We start from the raw sequence: 22,193 nt of genomic DNA, 5'->3' as shown, positions 1-22,193 counted from the left end.
AGAGTTGCTTTCCCAAACCTGAAACTTCGCTTAAAAATATTCAAATCCATATGGAAAACCCGCAGTACCCGTAGAAACAGTTTATTTCCTTACAGTTACGAGGTTAAAACAAAATCTCATCTTCAGATGAACAAAAAGTACAACGAAGATGAGGTTTAGTTTTAACCTTGAAACTTTAAGGAAATTAACTTTCTACAGATACTGTGGGTTTTTTTTATTCGTTAACACTACACTGAGATTTATATCAGTTCACTGCAGTCAAATTCAAATCCCTTCTCTTCATTCCAATATAAAATACAGTCCTTCACAAGAAACAGTTCACCACAAACTAAAACAATCAAATATCTGAAATTATTTGACTTTATTTATTGCTGAATTGTAACAAAAATTATGTTCGTATGTTTTACACATAGTTATTACAGAAACACGTTACAGCAAAAACTTGTCTAGACAATCATGAAAAATTGTGCCTTTCTTTCACAATATTCGATACTTCTATGTACAAATTACAAAACCCCAATTGCCAGGGTATCCTCCCTGATATGACGCAAACATTTAAACTACACGATAAAGGAGGGCCGGAGCCCGGGTTTTTACTTTAAACCGACGGGTTAATCCTAAATTGTGGATCACTCGCAGCGCAACAGGAACCAGTAGCATATTCTATAAATACCCGGAAGCTGAAATAACCGAATCCCAAACCTAGAACCAAAATATGCAGTCTTTAAGTTAACTAAGAAGTTCTATAATTCAAGTGTTAAGAATACGAGAATTTTCCCTCCCCTCTCAGAGACAAGAACCGACAATTGGTATTTTTCGTGATTACACATAAATTAATAATAAAGCCCTGAAAGCAATTTTAGTTTCTGACTATTTTACACTTTGCAAACAATGTACATAAATAAATTACACACAAAAAATGAAACGATCGAAAAAAAGAGTAGAAACGACGAGAACATTTACGCGAAATATTTTCAGAAATACAATATACACAGAACGGACAATATTTACACTTAATCAGCTCAATTCTCTCATTTTGTCTCTCACAAACTTTCGTCAAGATCGCCTTCTCTAAAACAACTGGGTCTAACTGGACATAGGTTATGTGACCTAGAATTCCGAATTAATATCCGCATCGCCACATATCATATGCGAAGGGAATTTCTATCTTTAACTAAGACAGTCCAAGACTGGTCTTGGTTCTTAACCCTTTGTGCGGTGTATTGATTTAATTAGTAATTACTAATTATCTCTGTTGAAAGATGGCAGCACCTGTTAAACATAGTGAAATATTAGTAACTAACGATACATCGCACTGTGGTGTAGACGCACTATAGTGCTATTCCCGTTATTCAACACACTAGAGTGGAATTTTTCAAAATTTTCAAATTATCTCCAGCACTATAGGGTATTAATTAGCCAACACTGAAAGGGTTAAGACGAGACTAAACTAATTCTTCGTAACGCGAACTGATAAGTTTAGTTTCTAGATTTATAGTGCGCACAGAAACATAAAAAGAGACGAGATTTACCGTTAACTATGTAACACCAGGTGAGGAGTGTAGTATGTACAACTAGAGAGTAAAACCTGAATAAACTCTTTTCATCAGGAAATCCTAATCAACGTCTAACGTTCGACAATAATTTGTGCTACTACTATAACTCGATTTTTTGATAAACCAACGCGCGATGAGGTACCGTTGCTGCGGCGGGCGGGTGAGCCACCAGGTGTCACTAGCGGATACTAATCGGGATTCGAATTCTTCTACATCTCGAATCAGCTTTTCGAATTAGTAGAATAATTCTTACTATATGATCATACGTATAAAGCCGATCTTATATCTATTCGACGACATTTTCATTAATATTCGGGTTTTTAAGTCTAAAAATCTGGTTCGAAGTTCATGAAAAACGAACTTTCATCCACTGAGTATAACCCGAGTGTATCGTTGCGCCATCTGGTGTGGGCCGGAGGTACCTCATTCACGCGCGTCGACTGCTTTAGCTGCCAATCATATATCTACGCGCGTAATAATTTGTGCTCAACAGTTTCATACTCAACAATATCAACTATACTGGCCGCTTGTTATCAGCGTGACGTTTCGATATCTACATTAATTCTCAGGTGAACAACCAGGGGGCGTTGTATTTCGTATACTAAGAAGCGTTCGTTCAAAATCAGCACATACCCCAAAACTAGTCAAACCGACTAAAACCGGATTTTGGTCCAATCCGGACAATATCTACGGTCCATTTGTTCATTAATATACAAGTAAATTTTAATCCAGATTTCTTATAAACCAGATGACTATGGTTGGTACCAAATAATCCGAATTAAGCGGATTCTAGTGTAGTTCTCAGCTGAACCACCGGAGGGCGTTGTTTCAATCACCGGCTGGTTTTTCGTACGCTTTTGATAATTTTAGCTTCAAATTTTCAATAGCAAAAGTAACGTAATACTTTTCAACGTTACTTTTCTGACCTCGAATCCGAATCGCGTGCGCACTGAATTATCAGCCGGTTACTTACAACGCCCGCGAATTCCCTGATACGTAACTTATACAGCGATATTAATATAAATCGTAATAATAATCATCGTAATATCGATAATTAATTACGGTACGTTTCGACTGGCCGTGCATCCATTAATTCAATGTTTATAAAAAAGTATAACAAATTGTGTTTTTTTCTTTTTGAATCACACTCACAACAATAAACACGCGTGCTTCAATCAGGGGCCGGATCGAGGTAAATAGGAAACAGGAGTCCAAAAGTAAAGAAAGGTCATTCCTCAGAAACAGCAGCCGCAAAAAAGGCCGCAATTGGGGTCGCCTCGGAATTTTTCAAGAAATACATCTGAAAAGATTCAATTTCCGAGCAGATCAATGTCGTCGAATTCGACGCAGGTTTTAACCCTTTCACCGCCAGTATTTTTAAGTCATTTTTTTATCGTAACTTGCGGCAGTTTGGGGTCAAATTATGGCAGGTATAGGGTTAACGTTATCTCTACGATGAGTGTCCGTCGGCAGCCGCGACGGAAATGACAAAATGAAAGTGTCGGCAGCCTCAACGCCAGGAATGAAGGAGTCCGGACCCCCGGAACCTACCGCCCGTAGATCGGCCCCTGTTTGTTGTTGTTGTTGGTCCCACACATCAAACAACAAATATTTGAGTTCACTAGAACAATCGATTTAGTGTATTGAGAGGATGGATCGATCAATCCCTGATATCATTAGTTCATACTTCCTCGCGCTTTTATCATTATTTCCACGATATTATATATTTGCACCGTACGTAAAAGATGAAACTTTTCCGACGCCCGAGTTCAAGGGTTCGTTCGTATCCTTGTCTATACAGGAGACGCGTTATACAGGGGCCGGTTCCATAGTCAAGACTTAAGACCAAAAGTGGTCTTAAACCTTAAGACTGGTCTTAAGTTGTTAGATTGGCTATAGAACTAAGTTGGTCTTAGACCGGTGTTAATTCTAAGTCCTGTCTATGGAACCGGCGCCCGGTGTACGTCAACCCCGTAGAAATAAAGACTTTTTGTCGCGTTTCCTGCGGAATATACAGCGGAACCTCGTTATATAAATGAACTCAGATTTATCGGTTATCACAAACCTAGAATTTCATCCCAAATAACAGGATAATTTCAATATTTTCATACTGGATATAACAAACGATTGGTTGCAACGAACAGATTTTCTGGTCTCCTGAAATTCGTTTTAACGAGGTTCCACTGAAAAATTTTTCTCATAATTAACGGTCAGTTGCTGACACGTTTTTCAGAAAACGTTTTTTGCTCGTAAAAAACGTCTTTCAGTTTGGGGTTTTTTGTTTTGCCTCCCCCGCACACGGCATAACAAAAAACAGCGAAAACCTTTTTTTCAGTGCCGTGTGCGTTGGGCTTTAACCAGTGGATAGTTAACAAAGTGATAATCAAAATTGTATCGTAACCATAGCATTGATCTTCCAGTTCTTTTGAGCAACTGCAGCCCCTCATGCAAATAATCTACAGTATCTACTGAGGGGGGAACCCTTGTTTTCTCAGGCGAGGTTAGAAGTTCATTCTATAATTATTATTCAACAGAGCACCTTTGTGATTTCAGATGTAAATATATCACAATGCTTGTTTTACTAACGCCATCTGGCCGGCTAGCTAGTTACTTGTGGCCATGTAATACGGTAACTATGACAGATGGTTTTATCACAGTTTGTTTCTTCAGGCTCACTACAGATCGGTTGTTTCTGGATATAAACAGTTTTCATGGGAGAAAATTTCAAGGAAAGTGTCTGCATCACTTTCACAGCCCAATTACAGTAGACTCCTCCTAAATTGGTTCTGTTTATCTCGGTAAACCGGTAATTCAGTGGTTTTGAAAGCAAATTTCTATCCTTTACACTAATAAACTCGGTTCATAATTCAGATACGTCAAAATTGAGTAAGAAAAAATCCTGGTCACAACTGTACTGATTTAGGCGAAGTTTTCTGTAAAACTACAAACATTTCTAATCGCCTATTTCTCAAAATTGAAGGAGTTTTAAAGGAGTTTTGGGCATTTTGCTCAAATTAAGGGAGTTTCAATCACCTTCAAAAGCATTTTCTGTTTAGGAGTTTTTTTTAGGAATCAACGAGTTGTAGGTAGCCTGTTCTTCGATCGATTTTCTATAACGTTTTACTTTTTTTTTTTCGTCGGTCGTCATCCGTCGATGACGAGATAGCGTCGACGTAGAACGCCATCTCCGCGGCGACGCGTCGTAAAATACGCCGCCAGTTTAAATGCAACGATTTCGACTGAAATACTGGTGGTAACCGTAACGACAGCAGCAGCAGCAGTATTTTTCATTGTTGTTTATGTCGAGCGTTTTTAACGCGAATACGAGTTGGTCGGTATCTGAAACGAAACGAATTCAAATACGGTTAACGGCGTTTTGAGTTGTGAAACGAGCCGATCGTACGCGGGTCGAGGTTGAGTCAGACCCAACGTGAATAGAAATGAAGGTAAAAGGAAAATGAAATTCATCATAAACGAGTCGTAACTGTCCGTTACGTTGAAAGAAAAACCGACAATCGAAAGAACAGCTTGAAAAATTTTTCTAAACTATTGCGGGTAATCTAGATATTCTTATTAAGAGTTAACTCGCACTGATTTCAATACAAAGTTAACTCACACAACTGCGGAAATGGATCCTGAGTTACGTAAGAGTTAACTCTAACTCACATGGAAATGGATCCTGAGTTTGGAGTTAACTCTTAACACCCACAACTGTAGGACTGGATCCTGAGTTGACAGTAACTCTAACTTACATAACTGTGGAATTGGATCCTGAGTTTGGAGTTAACTCTATCTGACACACCTGTGGAATTGGAACCTGGGTTTGGAGTTAACTCTATCTGACACAACTGTGGAATTCGATCCTGAGTTTGGAGTTAACTCTATCTGACACACCTGTGGAATTGGAACCTGGGTTTGGAGTTAACTCTATCTGACACAACCGTGGAATTGGATCCTGAGTTTGGAGTTAACTCTATCTGACACAACTGTGGAATTGGAACCTGAGTTGACAGTTAACTTACACTCACAACTGTGGAACTAAATCCCGTAGCCAGTTTTACAGTTCTCTCTTTTCAATTGTCGGTTATTCTTCAACCTTGGTTATATGTATATATTAAAACCTACCAGTGTGTATTAGATATAGGTATGATGTATTATAGTTTATTAGTTTCCACCGCAGGAAGAGGCTGCAAGCAAAATCAATAGCATAGTTTTAGTACGAGATACAAGAAAGAGACGGACAGAGTGAGAGAGTTAGAGAGATATTATACCGAAGAAGAGCATTCTATAAGATGAGAGCCTATCTATATAACAGGGCCACCGGTTGCTATTGAACTAAGATGGTGTTTGCCCGGTCTATAGTCGAAGCCATGACTGTGAAATTGACCCCCGCAGCCAGGGAAAAGAAATCCTTGCAAAGCCACCTCAACATTCTCAGATTATGAATGCGCAAGTTTTAGACATCAGGACCCAGTTCCACAGTTGTGTGTTAAGATTTGACTCGGAGTTAACTCACTGAAAATGAACTAATTCTAACTCAGAGCTTGGAGTAATCAGACACTTCAAGCTCTGAGTTAACTCTAATTCATTACTGTGGAACTAGATCCAGGGTCCCAACAGATCAGTCGTTTCTGGATATAAGGAGTTTTCAAGAAAATTCTAAATTTAGAGAAAGCGTCTGCATCACTTTCATCTAATCCCAATTACAGTAGACTCCTCCTAAATCGGTACTGTTTATCTCGGTAAACCCTTAATTCAGTGGTTTTGTAAATATCTTTTACCCTTTACACCACTAAACTCAGTTTCTAAATCGGTAACCGCCTAATTGGGTGAAAACAAATCCTGATCCAAACTGTATCGATTCAGGCGCAGTCTACTGTACAACTACAAACATTTCTCTATTGCCTATTTCTCAAAATTGAACGAGTTTTTGAAGGAGTTTCAGGCGCTTTCTGACGCAAATTAAAGCAATTTCAAGCACTTTTGGAAGCATTTTCCATTAAGCAGAAGTTTTATAAGGAATCGTGGGGACCCTGTTGGATATATTTTGTTAGTTGCAAGCTAGAAATGAAGCTGAAATGATGGTATCGATTTTTCTCTAAGATTTTACCTGATGTACTTGGAAGTTATCGTAAATCGAAACCAGCTCCTCCATTTTGTATTGGTTCAGAACGACGAAGTTCTCGAGTTTCGAGCTGATTCTCAACGCGCAGTCCTGACAGTGCACGACGAACTTCTTCTCTTGCTCCGTCACGAACAGGAAATTGAAAACTTCAACCTGCGAAAAGATGAAACATTTCAATCAAAATTCAGGTCGAATCTCACGAGGGTCAATGGATTAATCAGTAGACAATTCCTTTGATGATAGCATAGGGGGATTGAAGAATTGAAATAAACCTTCTCAAGAAGGTTTATAGATAACAATTAATCGATTGACAATTTGATGATGTCATAGGGGGATTTATGAACGTAGCCATATACTCGGGGCGAAAGGGTTTCCAGATACAAGATGATGTCATTTGGGGGATTTATGAAGGTGGACATCTTTTTTGAAGGATCTTAAGATATTAAGTTAGAATTATATATTATAATTAACCTGGCGACATTGGATGATGTCATAAGGGGATCAATGGAGGTAGACATCTTTTTAGAAGGATCTTAAGATACAATCCTGGCGATATCTGATGATGACATAGTTTGGATTTCTAGAGGTACGTAGACAATGTTTTTGGGAATGATCTTAGGCAACAATCCCAGCGATATACCGATGATGTCATAAGGGGAATTTACGGAGGAAACCATAGAACGGGTCGATACTGACCTCACACTCGTTACAGTAATGCGCGGCCTCGTTCTTACTGCGTCCGTGCCATTTCACGTCCTTCTCGATGCTATCCAGAAAATTCAACGTCATCTTACAATAACTGAGAGTTTTCATTAAACAGTGTCTGCAAAACAAAATAGAATACGATTAGAACAATTCTCGAAAATTTTGAATTTGTGATTTATTTTGCGCGTGAAAATTAAATATTTGCGCGTAGGTCCAGCGCCTGGCAATTTGTAAGTTCAGCCCTGAAAAGCATTCCCTGGATTAACAAAATCTTTTATTTATTTCAAATTTTCAAAATAACCTCATCTCATAACACGGTTAAATGAAAATAAATTATTATTATTATTATTGTTATTATTAATATGATTATATTGCCGGAATATAAACAATTTTTTGTACCGTATTAAATTGACTAGTTTCGAATCGGTTAATTTCAAATTTCGCGCCAGATTCCAGGACAGATGCACCATGGGAACGATCGATTTGAATCCTTGTAGCTTGTTGAATTCGTAGCGTTGTACACTCAGTTCGTATTGTCTATAATTCACCGGGCCGACGTTCCACGCTATATTATTGCACCAACCCTGCAATCGGATTTTTGAAAAAAAATTTAATTCTTTTTCGACACTATGTAAGATCGACTGCATTTTCATCTCGTGACTCTAGAACCAAATACAGGGTCCCTACGGATCAGTCATTCTTAGATATAAGGATCCAGTTCCACAGTTCTGAGAGTTAGAGGTACTCTGAACTCAGGATCCAGGATACAAATCCTGGTCCCAACTGTATCGACTTAGGTGTAGTTTACTGTACAACTACAAACATTTCTAATGGACAATTTCTCAAAATTGAACGAGTTTTAAAGGAGTTTCGAGTGTCTTCATATGTATTTTCTGTTTAGGAGTTTTTAAGGAATTAAAGCACCGTCGTAGAGACCGTGAAATACTTACGATAGCTTGAACCCAGTGCACAGTACCGGCGTTAACCCACACTAAATCACCGGGTTTCTGTACAAATCTATACAACGGAATACCGGCTTCAAACATATCATCGACGAGAGGCCACCACGAGCCGGTTAAATACTGGATATTGTGTCTACAAAAATAATCAACAACCACAATTCAATTTCATTTCTTAACAGGTGATAAATAGATTGATACCGACTCGGCGTTTCGATGATGTCAAAGGGGGATTCATCAAAGATATCAACTTCGATAGCCGCACAAAAGAATTCAATGATGTCATAGGGGGATCTATGAAGACCGTAATTGTTTTCTGTTAAGAATCAATAGATCGAATCAAAAGCCGATTCGATGATATCATAGGAGGATGGAATAGCGATTTTTTCTGGAAGTCATTAAGCAAAATGATGATGTCATAGGGGGGACTCATGAAGGTGGCCATTAATTTCTCGATGAGACTACGCTTTACTTGTCATTGGATGATGTCTAGATGGCTGTATTATTTTCTCAATGGGTCTATAGATAATGTAGATGATGTCATAGGGGGATTCATCAAGGTAACCTTATCATTTTCTCAATAGGTCTATAGATAATGTAGATGATGTCATAGGGGGATTCATCGAAGAAGCATTGTTTTCTCAATAGGTCTATAGATAATGTAGATGATGTCATAGGGGGAATCGATGTACTAACCGTTCGCAGAGTCGATGCAGCACGCCCCAGTACTCGTCGGGAACTCCGAACCACTCGCAATCACCGGGACCGATGTTTATATTCACCGAACAGAAGTTGTTGTTCTCCTGGTGTCCGGGCGTCCGCGAGCCGGGTACTTTCATGTATAACTGTACGGAGTTCATTCCGAGGATCGTGTGTCCGACGTGGCTTAACATGTTACACGCGGAGACAACCTGTTCAAGGAAGAAGATATCATTGAAAATTACGATTTCGAAATAGAGAATTCGCAACAGGGAACGAGGAGTGAGGATCCACCAGGACCCACTTCCACAGTTCAGGATCCAGTTCCACAGTTGTGAGTTAGGGTTAACTCTGAGTTAAAATTAGTTCATTTTCAATGAGTTAACTCAGTCAAATCTTAACTCACAACTGTGGAGTTAAATTTGACTCTTATGAGTTTAACTCATTGAAAATGAACTAACTTTAACTCGGAGTTAACTCTAACTCACAACTGTTGAACTGGACTAGATGTCACTAGTAGTGTTACTCAAGTCATCTGCACTTCAATTTCCTCTATGTTTCTGTTGAAATCGAAACAACTTATGTTCTCTTTGAGTTACCGTAATCAATTATCAATGAAAACTAGACCAAAAAGGGAATTAAGAATTTCCGTTTTCAACTCACTCGACAGAAAGCCGGAAGCTTCTGTAATTCTTGTAATTGCGGTTTCCATTTTTTCTCGTCCGACAAATCGACGTTTGTTCCCATTCGTATCACTTTGTAGCCTTTCTTCTTCAACCTGAAATACGATATCGACCAAAAATTAAAATTCAGTGCCGTAAACTTTCATTATTTGACTAGCTTTCTCCTGGACTATTCCCTGACATGCACGTTGTTTTCCGTGACTAGATCTGCTGAGAATCCAATCAATTTTAACACAGTCAAGTACGTACAACTTTGAAACTGTTTGATTTTACGCGCGACCCAGCAATCTCAATATATTTCTCTGACTTTTCACTGACTTTTAGATTTTTTTTTTACAAAATTCCCAGACCGTTCCCTGACTTTTATAGAGAAAAGGAAATTCCCAGACTTTTCCCTGATTTTCAGGTAAGTGGCCACCTCGAAATTCCCTGAATTTCAAGAAAAGAAAGAAAGAGCCGGAATTCACTGGATCCAGTTCCACATTTCGGGATCCAGTTCCGCAGTTCTGAGTTAGAGTTAACTCTGAGTTAAGATTAGTTCATTTTCAATGTTTTAACTCAGAGTCAAATCTTAACTCACGACTGTGGAACTGGGTCCTGAGTTACTAGAGTTAACTCTTGAGTTAAAATTAGTTCATTTTCGATGAGTTTACTCAGAGTCAAATCTTAACTCAACTGTGTTTTTTATCTTAACTGTGGAACTGGGATCAAGAAACAGCGAAAACTCGACGCAGAAAATAAAACGACGCAGACTTACCCTTTAAACAGAGCGGACGAACTGTTTGAATCGCTATCACTCGCCTCGCGATGAATCCCTTTCAAACGGTCGTTCTCTTCTTTCAGAGATTCTTGGAACGAAAGCGCCTGGTATTGAGCGTATTTGGCTATCGTCGTATGAGATCGGCTGCTTTCGCATTTCCACACTTGATTCCCGAACTGATCCAGGTTATCGTCGGGCGCCTGTTGTCTCTACGCACAGAAATACATTCAAAAATTGTTATCCCTGTTATCATCATTAATACAATATTCCCTAACCCTGACTACTCTAACGGCATTTTCAACATTAAAAGTAAATATATGATAACTACGTAAATTTTGTAAAGAATAAATAAGAACAACTTAATTTTGATGAGCCATAAATATTTTATCCTTAGGGGTAACTTTGATACACGGTCTACGAAACCAGGCCAAGATTGAGGATTTGCCCCTGGGGGTAACTTTGATACCTGATCTATAAAATCGTCTTTTCATATTCAAATCCTTTGAAAGTATGAAATAGTTAAGTGAAATACCTGAGTTCGAACTTCAACTCTGTGTTCTGAATTCGCTTCGACGAGGGTCTTCGTCGAAAATAATCCGAGATCTAAAATCGTAAAAAGAAAAAAATCATTCGCGTTTCTGAAGATCCGTTTACGCTTCATTTCCCGAACAGTTAATAGGCGGAGACACTGACCTAGTTTAAGAGCACCCGCTAAACCTCTGATTACGGCGATCGGTTGCGACAAACAGTAATGCATTAACTCCGGTGAAAACGCATCGCGTTTGCTTTCGAGCTGAAAAATTAAACATCGCAAAATTAAAAAACTGAAAATCGAAATCTACACTGCATAGGGGTTAACAAAGAAGTTTTTAAAGCGCTTCAATAGAATAAATGTTTTTTCTAAATTCAGTTAATCTTTTTAGGAGACAATCCTCTTCATTCTGAGATAATTTCGGGGCTTTAACCGATCTAACCTATTACTGTAGGACCAGTTGCACAGTTGTGAATTAGAGTTAACTCCAAGTTAAAATTAGTTCATTTTCTATGTTTCAACTCTAAGAGTCAAATTCAACTCAGAACTCTGGAACTAGGTCCAGAGTTGTAGGCAGTGTAAAAACGATAATCTGTTAATCCTGTGTTTATATAATACCTTTCATATAGAATTTGCTATTTCATATATTCATGTGTAGACACTGAATAAACAGATTATTATTTTTACAGCACCTACCTATAAATCTGATACCAACCCCTCATTTTAACATTTCACTTACATAAACGCTTGGAGTTGGAGGATAGAGTTGTTCTTTGGTGAGGACGGTTTTTGGAATTGAAGGAGGAGTCGGAGGAGACATGTGATCCGGTATGATACAGTTATTGCGACACGATCGACTCCGAACTGAAATAGAATAATCAATACGCTATAACGCTGCCTGGCGGCCATCTTGAATACGACGAAAATTACTGAAAATGAACTCATTTCAACAAGTTTGCAATCCAGGGCCCAGTTCCATAGTCATGGCCAATTTAAGACCATCTTAGTTCTATAGCCAATCTAACAACTTAAGACCAGTCTTAAAATTTAAGACCATTTTTGGACTTAAGTCTAAACTGAGGAACCGGCCCCTGGACCCGTGGCTTGTAGGCATGGAAACATATTGTTACATATTCAAATTATGGAGTCACTTTTATCTATTCTACTGCATTTAAAGACTTTTTTGCAATCCTTCAATACGGCGTAAAATGGATTAAAAATCGATGTTTAAGTTCAGCTGCCCATCTGTTATGTCTGCCCTGGTGCTCTCAGGACCTATATCAGCAATGTACTACTAAAACTGACAGAACTAGACCACCCAACGTTTTCTCGAGCTAATTTGAAATAGACATTGGTTCACAGAGAAAACGAAATTCGTCGTCACTTACCGAATCCTTTACAAACGTCTAGAATCTCGCGCGACGACATTTTCGTCGACAATTTCGGAAACAAATTTGATAATTCCTGTTTACGACTGAATTGTTTATAGAACAATAATCCGCTGTTCATGTGAACCGATTCTTTCAGCTGCGTAGTCCGATCGCCGGCTGTCTGACTAGAAACGGACGTCGACGTCGTGGTGCCGGCGCCACCTGGTGGCGCCGCCGATAACTCGCCGGCGTCCGATTTCGCGGGCTCCTGCTCGAAGTGCGCCAACAGATCCTCGGCGAGCGAAGTGGCGATGTCTTTCTGAGATAGCAACGCCGTTAGTTCCTGATCACTCATCGACGTCGGGTCCTTCGACAACGCGCCGAGTCCGAGATCGCTTAACGCTCCGATCTCGCCCGCGTTACTACCACCGCTGCCACTAGGGGGAGCTGTTTGGTGATAGTTGGCGTGTAATGAGGAATGTTTAGATGGTTGTTGTAACGGGACGCCCGCCTGCTGCTGTTGCGGTTGTTGTTGTTGAGGTAGCTCTGTTGATCTTTGTTGTTGTTGTTGCTGCGTTGTGTAAGGCACCTCTAGTGGTGCCATCTGGCGGAATTGCGCTGATTTACCGCCTTGTTGCTGCGGCGAACTGACGGGCGGTAGAGGTCCACGCGGGCTCGGAAACTGCCCGGGGGACGTCTGCGACCCGAGGCCTCCAGGCGACCCCTAAAAAAGAAGAAAATCCATTTTCAAAAACTGAAAAATGTCACAGAGGCTTCCTGAAACAAGATTCGAACTGAAGGTTTCCCGAAAAATCTAAAATTCCCTGATATTTCCCTGATTGAATTATAAGATATCCTCAGTGGGGGCTAATTCTTATCCAGAGGTTCCTTGTGTCACTTGTCACTAGCAAGAACAACAAGACACCAAAAATTCCCTGATTGAATCATAAGATATTCTCAGTGAGGGCTGTTTCTTATCAAGAGGTTCCTTGTGTCACTTGTCTCCAGCAAGAACAACAAGACACCAAAAATTCCCTGATTGAATTATAAGATATTCTCAGTGAGGGCTGTTTCTTATCAAGAGGTACTTTGTGCCACTCGTCACCAGCAAGAATAACAAGACACCAAAAATTCAAATTCCCTGATTAAATTACAAGATATCCTCAGTGAGGGCTGTTTCTTATCAAGAGGTTCCTTGTGCCACTCGTCACCAGCAAGAACAACAAGACACCAAAAATTCAAATTCCCTGCAGGTATAAATCAATCCTGACTTAACCTGATCAGAACTTTTGAAATCAAAATAACTGAGTTTTTGTCAAACTGATTATCGGTTGTTAATTTTACCTGTTGCAGCTGTTGACGCTGAGCCTGTTGTATTTTGTGTTGCTGGTTGAGGAAGTGCTGCTGCTGTAGCTGCTGCAACAGCGCCATCTGCTGCGGATTCAACGTAGCCTGATTCTGCTGCAGATACTGCAACATCTGCATCTGTTGAGGAGTGAGAGCGGCTGGACCGGTGCTGACGACTGCCGGATGCTGCGTCGTCGGAGAGATAGTTCCATCCTTGAATACACAACGATCGTACATAAGTTAACACCGTGGATAATTACGCGGTTTCCACATTTTTACATGAATTCAAAATTTGCAAATTTTTCCGCAAGTATTTCTGACGGATAAAATAAAAATTAAAAAAAAATAAATTCACCTTCTTTTTCGCCGAAGTCTTGCGTCGTTTCGGGGACGGTTCATCGCCGAACGGCGGCTCCATCTGTTGAGGACTCGCGGAGGCGTTGATCTGTTGAACGGTTGCCGGTGACGATTTCTCGTTGGAATTGACCATTCTGGCCTGACGCGAGGTCAACTCGGCCGGAATCGGCAGCGACCACGCCTGCTCGATGTCCGGCAATGTCTTCGTTCTGCAATATCGATAAAAGACGTCTGTTAAACAAGTATTCACTGGAAATTTATTCGAATGTTCGACAAATAATGAGAAACCGCGCGAACAGAGTCCAGTTTCACAAGAATGTTTTACCTTTTAATCCATTCAATTTCTTTGTTAATTCAGTTTGTCGTAAATAGATTTAGGCTGAAATTATTTTTGTGTAACTGGGCCCAAAGTTTTAAGATATATTTTCAATCAGTCTGCAAGGGTGGAGGGGCTGATAGAGGGAACTATCCAGCGATTAGGAGAGGGGTTTGTTCAATCAGTCTACAAGGGTGGAGGGGCTGATTGAGAGAACTATCCAGCGATTAGGGAAGGGGTTTGTTCAATCAGTCTGCAAGGGTGGAGGGGCTGATTGAGAGAACTATCCAGCGATTAGGGAAGGGGTTTGTTCAATCAGTCTGCAAGGGTGGAGGGGCTGATAGAGGGAACTATCCAGCGATTGGGGGAGGGGTTTGTTCAATCAGTCTGCAAGGGTAGAGGGGCTGATAGAGGGAACTATCCAGCGATTAGGGAAGGGGTTTGTTCAATCAGTCTGCAAGGGTGGAGGGGCTGATTGAGAGAACTATCCAGCGATTAGGGAAGGGGTTTGTTCAATCAGTCTGCAAGGGTGGAGGGGCTGATTGAGAGAACTATCCAGCGATTAGGGAAGGGGTTTGTTCAATCAGTCTGCAAGGGTGGAGGGGCTGATTGAGAGAACTATCCACCAATGAGGGAGGGGTTTGTTCAATCAGTCCGCAAGGGCGGAGGAGCTGACTAAGAGACCTATCCTCTAGAGATGGAAATGGGGGATAATGTAAGGATACAATCAGTCTGCAAGGCGAACAGGGAGATGACCGAATAAGTATCCTGTAAATGTGCAGGGAGGGAATGTTTGCAAGTACAATCAGTCTGCAAGGGGAGGTGACTGAAAGTACAGTTCCATATTCAACTGAGGAGATCACGAGCGTACTGTGGTATACACCCGTCACTTAACTCTTAACAGCTACGAGATAGCTGCGTTTATCGTTAATAGAACGTGCCTAACTGGCTCAGTGGTCTAGAGGGTTTGTTCGTGAAGGTTTATCCTCAAATATAAAACAAGAAATTGAAAATAACCATTAAGTAACAAATCCACCTCAGCAGAAATAAGTTAAACTAGGGAAAAAGTTTTCGCCATAATCATAACTGCTTTCGTGAAACAAATAATATTTTCCTTTCGGTATCGATTTTAATTCATCATTTTTCATTTATCTTCAAGCGTTTCATAGGAAGATGACCAACTTTGTGGATTGATGATCATTATTAGAACATGCCAGGCTGGCTAAGTGGTCTAGAGGGTTTGTGCGATTCGTACAAAATTCCACAGCATAAAATCAGCAAACGGAATCAAAATAAGAATCGTGCTTCCTTTGTGAGAAAACCGCCAGGAGACCGACGGCAAAAAATCCCCTTGAAAACATTGAATAAACAGCGTGAATAAATGTTTAACTGTGACTTACTTGTTTTGAAAGTGTTGTATCGGAATTTGACTCAACTGTTTCTGTAAGAACTGAATTCGAGTTATCAAATTCGGATTGATAGAATCTGAAAAATATTCAATTGTTGAAATACTATAGTTTATGGTCTGAAAAGGGCGGCGTCGATACGGATCAAGATATCCTAATTTCCCGACCCTTGACCAATCCCCGATTAAATTATAAGATATTCTCAGTGGGGGCTGTTTGTTATGGAGAGATTCCTTTTGTGGCACTCGTCACCAGCAAGCACAAGACGCCAAAAATTCAAAATTCCCTGATTTTCAAGAGGAGTCAGATTTCTCTGATTTTCCCTGAACAGAAAAATAAATCCAAAATTCCCTGATATTTCCCTGACCCTTGACCAAATATTCCCTGATTGAATTATAAGATATCCTCAGTGGGGGCTGTTTCTTATCAAGAGGTTCCTCGTGCCACTCGTCACCAGCAAGAACAACAAGGCACCAAAAATTCAAATTCCCTGATTGAATTATAAGATATCCTCAGTGGGGGCTGTTTCTTATCAAGAGGTTCCTTGTGCCACTCATCACCAGCAAGAACAACAAGACAACAAAATTCCCTGACCTTTCCCTGATTTTTAAAAAAAGTCAGAATTCCCTAATTTTCCCTGCAGGGACAAATAAATCCAAGATTGCCTGATTTTCCCTCCGATCTTTATGAACGTCTTTGACTTAGAATATCAGAATAGTTACCATTGTTATTGGCAGCATTAACGTAACAAGTCAAAGCATCTTTAGGTTGGTTACAATTTTCGTATAAAATTCCGAGGTCGGTCCAAGCGGCGACATGTGATTTATCTAACTGTACGGCACATATATACGCCTGCAATGCATCCATAGGCTGATTCTGCTGCTGATATAGAACTCTACAAAATACAATACATCATCACTAATCATCACATTTCATTATTTCACTGAATCGTTGAAAGTTATTAAGAATGAGAAGGCATCATCATTTTGCTGAATTGTTGAAGTCATTGAGAATGAGAAGGAATCATAATTTTACTGAATTGTTGAAGTCATTGAGAATGAGAAGGCATCATAATTTCACTGAATTGTTGAAGTCATCGAGAATGAGAAGGTCTGGCAATTGTAATTTTACTGAATCATTGAAGTCATTGAGAATGATATGGTCGTTATCAGTAACTAATCATAATTTTACGGCATTGTTCAAAAGATAGTTACCCTATGGAGCACCAGGTGTCAGCACTAGCCTCTGTTTTATCGATTGAATGCCGATAGGAGACGAACGCATCGTGCACTTTACCAGAACTCGAAAAACATCTGAGCGAAATAAAACAATAAAACGTTACTTCTTCAAAATACGATACAGATTACAGCCAGTAGAGGGCGTTACTAGTAGTATTATGCGCGCGTACGTACCTGCCGAGATAGTACCACGATTGTCCACTAGATGGATCGACGTCTAATGATTTCTGAAGGTGTAGAACGGCGGCTGTCTCGCGTGTGGTTTTCTCGCCCAATTGATCACACGTAAAATATAACCAACCTTCAAAACGAAAAATAATCATTGAATCATCAGAATGTGAAAATCTTCGACAATCTGGTTGCAGCGATACCTCAGATTTAAGCCAGTCCAAGCTCATTTTGGTTCTATAACCAATCTAACAACAGTCTAAGACCATCTTAGTTCTAGGGACAATCTAAGACCAATTCTAAGACTTAAGACCACATTTTGGACTAACTATAAGCCAGGTGTGTTAAGTTAACCTGAATCAGGGCCCAGTGGCCTACTGTCAGTCAAAAAATTGTCTTTAATCGTAAGGCCGGGCTTAAGTTGTTAGATCGGCTATAGAAGCAAGCTAAGACTGCGCAACTAACCCCAGGGGCCTGTTGCAGTCGTGACTTAAGTCCAAAAGTGGCCTTAAATCTTAAGACTGGTCTTAAGTTGTTAGATTGGCTATAGAATTAAGTTGGTCTTAGACTGGTCTTAAGTCAAAGCCATGACTATGCAACCAGTCCAGTTCTTATAAAATAGGATGCTAGGCCAGATTTAGAGAACAAATATTTAAATTCAAAGAAGTTTCATATTAACTAATTAAAATTTCTCATCAAATTTCGATGAAATTGTATTTTTTTCTTTTCTAAATCTAACTTAACGCGCGATGAAAATTAAAACTGAATGATTTTACGATGAAACAATGATATATTTACTATACGTACCTAGTTGTCGTAACGCGTTCGCCTTAACCGTGTTCGTTATGTTGTCGATTTGCACGAGTTGTTCGTACGATTCCTTCGCCTGCTTCACGCGACCTTCAACTTCGAACAGGTGTCCGATATGAAACCGAACTGAAAAACACACAAAATAATTATACATTCATCGAAGGGTCTCCGGTTAGTATCCATGTTTAAGAAAAACCAGCTAAATCGAAAGAATAATTATGAAATTTACTCTCAAACTCAATTGTAATATTAATAAGTTTAATCTAAAAGATGGGAGTTGCTCCAGGGTCCCTACAAATCAGTCATTCTTGATTTCAAGGAGTTTTCTAGGACTTTTGGGCATTTTATTCAAATTCAAGGGTATTCAAGGAGTTTGAAAAACATTTTTGGTTTCGAAGGAGTTTACAAGGAATCAAGGAGTCGTAGGGACCCTGTTCAACTGCAGGAACTCAGTCTTCTGCTCATCGTCTGTGACTATTGTGGCAGAAGTCGAAGTGTGCTGCCATCTACAGTTGAACTTATGAACTAAGGTGTGTTGGTATTAGTTGAGTAGACAGTGCTGCCACTAGTCAATGACCTCGACACACTAACAACTGGCGTACGTGACAACAGATGATAGAGAGAACTGAAGTGCTGAGGGGGAGGTTTAGCGTACAGGGAGGGGGAGTTTGGAGGGGGAGGTTTAGAAGTTCCGCTGTAACTATCGGTTATAACGAACAGCTGGAACGGGTTGCTCAAAAGTTAGTTGAAGATAACCGGCGGATAAAATCTGCAGTAACAATGAACTTTCAATTGTCACTATGTCAACAATCCACTGGTTAACTCTAAACCGACTTGTGAGGAACCGGCCCCAGATTTTTAGGTCCCCAGGGGCCAGTTGAACAGTCATGGCTTAAGTCCAAAACGTGGTCTTGAATCTTAAGACTTGTCTTAAGTTGTTATATTGGTCATAGAACTAAGCTGGTCTTAGACTGGCCTTAAGTTGTTAGATTGGCTATAGAACTAAGCTGGTCTTAGACTGGCCTTAAGTTGTTAGATTGGCTATAGAACTAAGCTGGTCTTAGACTGGCCTTAAGTTGTTAGATTGGCTATAGAACTAAGCTGGTCTTAGACTGGCCTTAAGTTGTTAGATTGGCTATAGAACTAAGCTGGTCTTAGACTGGCCTTAAGTTGTTAGATTGGCTATAGAACTAAGTTGGTCTTAGACTGGTCTTAAGTTGTTAGATTGGCTATAGAACTAAGCTGGTCTTAGACTGGCCTTAAGTTGTTATATTGGTCATAGAACTAAGCTGGTCTTAGACTGGCCTTAAGTTGTTAGATTGGCTATAGAACTAAGCTGGTCTTAGACTGGCCTTAAGTTGTTAGATTGGCTATAGAACTAAGCTGGTCTTAGACTGGCCTTAAGTTGTTAGATTGGCTATAGAACTAAGCTGGTCTTAGACTGGCCTTAAGTTGTTAGATTGGCTATAGAACTAAGCTGGTCTTAGACTGGCCTTAAGTTGTTAGATTGGCTATAGAACTAAGTTGGTCTTAGACTGGTCTTAAGTTGTTAGATTGGCTATAGAACTAAGCTGGTCTTAGACTGGCCTTAAGTTGTTATATTGGTCATAGAACTAAGCTGGTCTTAGACTGGCCTTAAGTTGTTAGATTGGCTATAGAACTAAGCTGGTCTTAGACTGGCCTTAAGTTGTTAGATTGGCTATAGAACTAAGTTGGTCTTAGACTGGTCTTAAGTTGTTAGATTGGCTATAGAACTAAGCTGGTCTTAGACTGGCCTTAAGTTGTTATATTGGTCATAGAACTTAGCTGGTCTTAGACTGGCCTTAAGTTGTTATATTGGTCATAGAACTAAGCTGGTCTTAGACTGGCCTTAAGTTGTTAGATTGGTCATAGAACTAAGCTGGTCTTAGACTGGCCTTAAGTTGTTAGATTGGCTATAGAACTAAGCTGGTCTTAGACTGGCCTTAAGTTGTTAGATTGGCTATAGAACTAAGTTGGTCTTAGACTGGTCTTAAGTTGTTAGATTGGCTATAGAACTAAGCTGGTCTTAGACTGGCCTTAAGTTGTTATATTGGTCATAGAACTAAGCTGGTCTTAGACTGGCCTTAAGTTGTTATATTGGTCATAGAACTAAGCTGGTCTTAGACTGGCCTTAAGTTGTTAGATTGGTCATAGAACTAAGCTGGTCTTAGACTGGCCTTAAGTTGTTATATTGGTCATAGAACTAAGCTGGTCTTAGACTGGCCTTAAGTTGTTAGATTGGCTATAGAACTAAGCTGGTCTTAGACTGGCCTTAAGTTGTTAGATTGGTCCTAGAACTAAGTTGGTCTTAGACTGGTCTTAAGTTGTTAGATTGGCTATAGAACTAAGCTGGTCTTAGACTGGCCTTAAGTTGTTAGATTGGTCATAGAACTAAGTTGGTCTTAGACTGGTCTTAAGTTGTTAGATTGGCTATAGAACTAAGCTGGTCTTAGACTGGCCTTAAGTTGTTATATTGGTCATAGAACTAAGCTGGTCTTAGACTGGCCTTAAGTTGTTATATTGGTCATAGAACTAAGCTGGTCTTAGACTGGCCTTAAGTTGTTAGATTGGCCATAGAACTAAGTTGGTCTTAGACTGGTCTTAAGTCTAAGTCATGACTATGCAACCGGCCCCAGAAGTTTGTAGCAACGAGGTTCCAGTAAATCATTGTTTGAAACGTACCTTCGCCCTTCGTCAGCGAACACGGACTCGAATCGTTCAAAGCCTGTCTGAAATGCTGAAAAAAAAAATTTGCATTAATTGTAAAATGATATCATTCAAGTTCACTGAATAATCAAATCTAGACCACGAATGCTAAAAATAGATCTCCAGATAATTTGATGTCTGATAACGAAAGATTAGTTTCGACCTGGAATAAGGTTTCACAATCGAGAGTGAGAGAGTGAGGGAGGGAGGGAGGAGAGAGAGAGGGGGAAAGAGAAAGAGAGGGAGAGGGGGGAGAGAGAGAGGGGGAGAGAGAGAACTTACTTTCAACGAGCTTTCGAAGTTTCCGTTGAGTTTGAAGATCAATCCCAGCCGGTTGTGAATCTCGTTGGCGCACGGGAAACCCGGGTCCTGATACAACACGTGCTGAAACGCTTTTATAGCCCTGAAAAATATCAAACGTACGAAAACAGGGATTAGATAAAAGTGGCCTTAAATCTTCAGACTGGTCTTTGTTAAGATTGGTTATAGAACCAAAATCAGCTTAAACGCGGGTCTTAAGCTGTTAGATTGGTTATAGAACTAAAATGAGCTTAGACTGGTGTTAAGTTGTTAGATTGGTTATAGAACCAAAATGAGCATAGACTGGTCTTAAGTTGTTAGATTGGCTATAGAACCAAAATGAGCTTAGACTGGTCTTAAGTTGTAAAGGTTGGTTAAAAATAGAACCAAAATGAGCTTAAGCTAAGCCATAATTCAAACCGGCCCCATTGTCCCAGCAAGTGCAACCATGAAAGAAGTCCTAAGTAGTCTAAAAGTAGTCTAAAAGTAGTCTCAAATCCTAATACCGGTCATAAGTCGAAAATCTTACACCTTTTAAGGAAGGTTGTGAGAGCTAACAGCAAAAACAGCAAAACATTTTTCTTAAGACAAATCAGTGCAAATCACCCCGAATTATACGCTAAAATATGATTCGTAAAGGTTACTGGGCCAATGACGAAGATGAAGGTCGATTCAGTCTAACAGAGAGAGTGACAATCTGACTGACACGCGATACCAGAGAGCAGCCAGCACTGCAGCGTACTGCGGTTACTATAGCAACCAAATCACACAATAGTTTTCATTTCTTTATGTGGATTTAATGCGTATGTATGATTATAGAGACTCGCATGATGAAAATGATGATGATGATGATGAAAATGATGATGATATTCATCTCGAACAGATACAATAAACACTACAACGACCAGTTTCAACTATGAGAAAATCCCAAAATTATCTCTGTCATCATTCTATGGTAAATGCACAACTGTGCAACTGCACAACTACAACTGTGCAACTGTACAACTGTACTACAGCACAATTGTAAACTGTGCACCTTTGCAACTGTACAACCGTGCAACTGTACTAATGCATAACCAAACAACTGTACTACTGCACAATTGTACAAATGCAGTAACTGTACCACTGTGCTACT

General features: G+C 39.9%; 1 protein-coding gene across 1 annotated transcript in view; it reads right to left on the bottom strand.

Annotated features, from left to right (window-relative positions):
- Nucleotides 1-372: 372 nt before the first annotated feature.
- LOC141910611 (histone demethylase UTY-like) overlaps nucleotides 373-22,193 on the bottom strand; it is a 32,747-nt gene continuing 10,926 nt past the window's right edge. The window contains exons 8-29 of the mRNA XM_074801305.1: nucleotides 21,041-21,161; nucleotides 20,735-20,789; nucleotides 18,029-18,157; nucleotides 17,228-17,354; nucleotides 17,030-17,128; nucleotides 16,538-16,710; nucleotides 15,810-15,894; nucleotides 14,092-14,302; nucleotides 13,734-13,949; nucleotides 12,408-13,113; nucleotides 11,759-11,883; nucleotides 11,181-11,280; nucleotides 11,020-11,090; nucleotides 10,485-10,696; nucleotides 9,708-9,822; nucleotides 9,042-9,256; nucleotides 8,337-8,481; nucleotides 7,786-7,970; nucleotides 7,378-7,504; nucleotides 6,667-6,834; nucleotides 5,682-5,743; nucleotides 373-4,895 (exon numbers count right to left, since the gene is read on the bottom strand). Of these exons, the coding sequence (XP_074657406.1) occupies nucleotides 5,711-5,743; nucleotides 6,667-6,834; nucleotides 7,378-7,504; nucleotides 7,786-7,970; nucleotides 8,337-8,481; nucleotides 9,042-9,256; nucleotides 9,708-9,822; nucleotides 10,485-10,696; nucleotides 11,020-11,090; nucleotides 11,181-11,280; nucleotides 11,759-11,883; nucleotides 12,408-13,113; nucleotides 13,734-13,949; nucleotides 14,092-14,302; nucleotides 15,810-15,894; nucleotides 16,538-16,710; nucleotides 17,030-17,128; nucleotides 17,228-17,354; nucleotides 18,029-18,157; nucleotides 20,735-20,789; nucleotides 21,041-21,161 (3,418 nt within the window). The 3' untranslated portion in view covers nucleotides 373-4,895; nucleotides 5,682-5,710. The remainder of the gene's footprint in view (nucleotides 4,896-5,681; nucleotides 5,744-6,666; nucleotides 6,835-7,377; nucleotides 7,505-7,785; nucleotides 7,971-8,336; nucleotides 8,482-9,041; nucleotides 9,257-9,707; nucleotides 9,823-10,484; nucleotides 10,697-11,019; nucleotides 11,091-11,180; nucleotides 11,281-11,758; nucleotides 11,884-12,407; nucleotides 13,114-13,733; nucleotides 13,950-14,091; nucleotides 14,303-15,809; nucleotides 15,895-16,537; nucleotides 16,711-17,029; nucleotides 17,129-17,227; nucleotides 17,355-18,028; nucleotides 18,158-20,734; nucleotides 20,790-21,040; nucleotides 21,162-22,193) is intronic.

This window comes from Tubulanus polymorphus, chromosome 9, assembly GCF_964204645.1.
Source record: "Tubulanus polymorphus chromosome 9, tnTubPoly1.2, whole genome shotgun sequence".
NCBI classification, from domain to species: domain Eukaryota; kingdom Metazoa; phylum Nemertea; class Palaeonemertea; order Tubulaniformes; family Tubulanidae; genus Tubulanus; species Tubulanus polymorphus.
The sequence above is the reverse complement of the archived record's forward strand: the minus strand, read 5'-3'. Positions and strand labels throughout refer to the sequence as shown.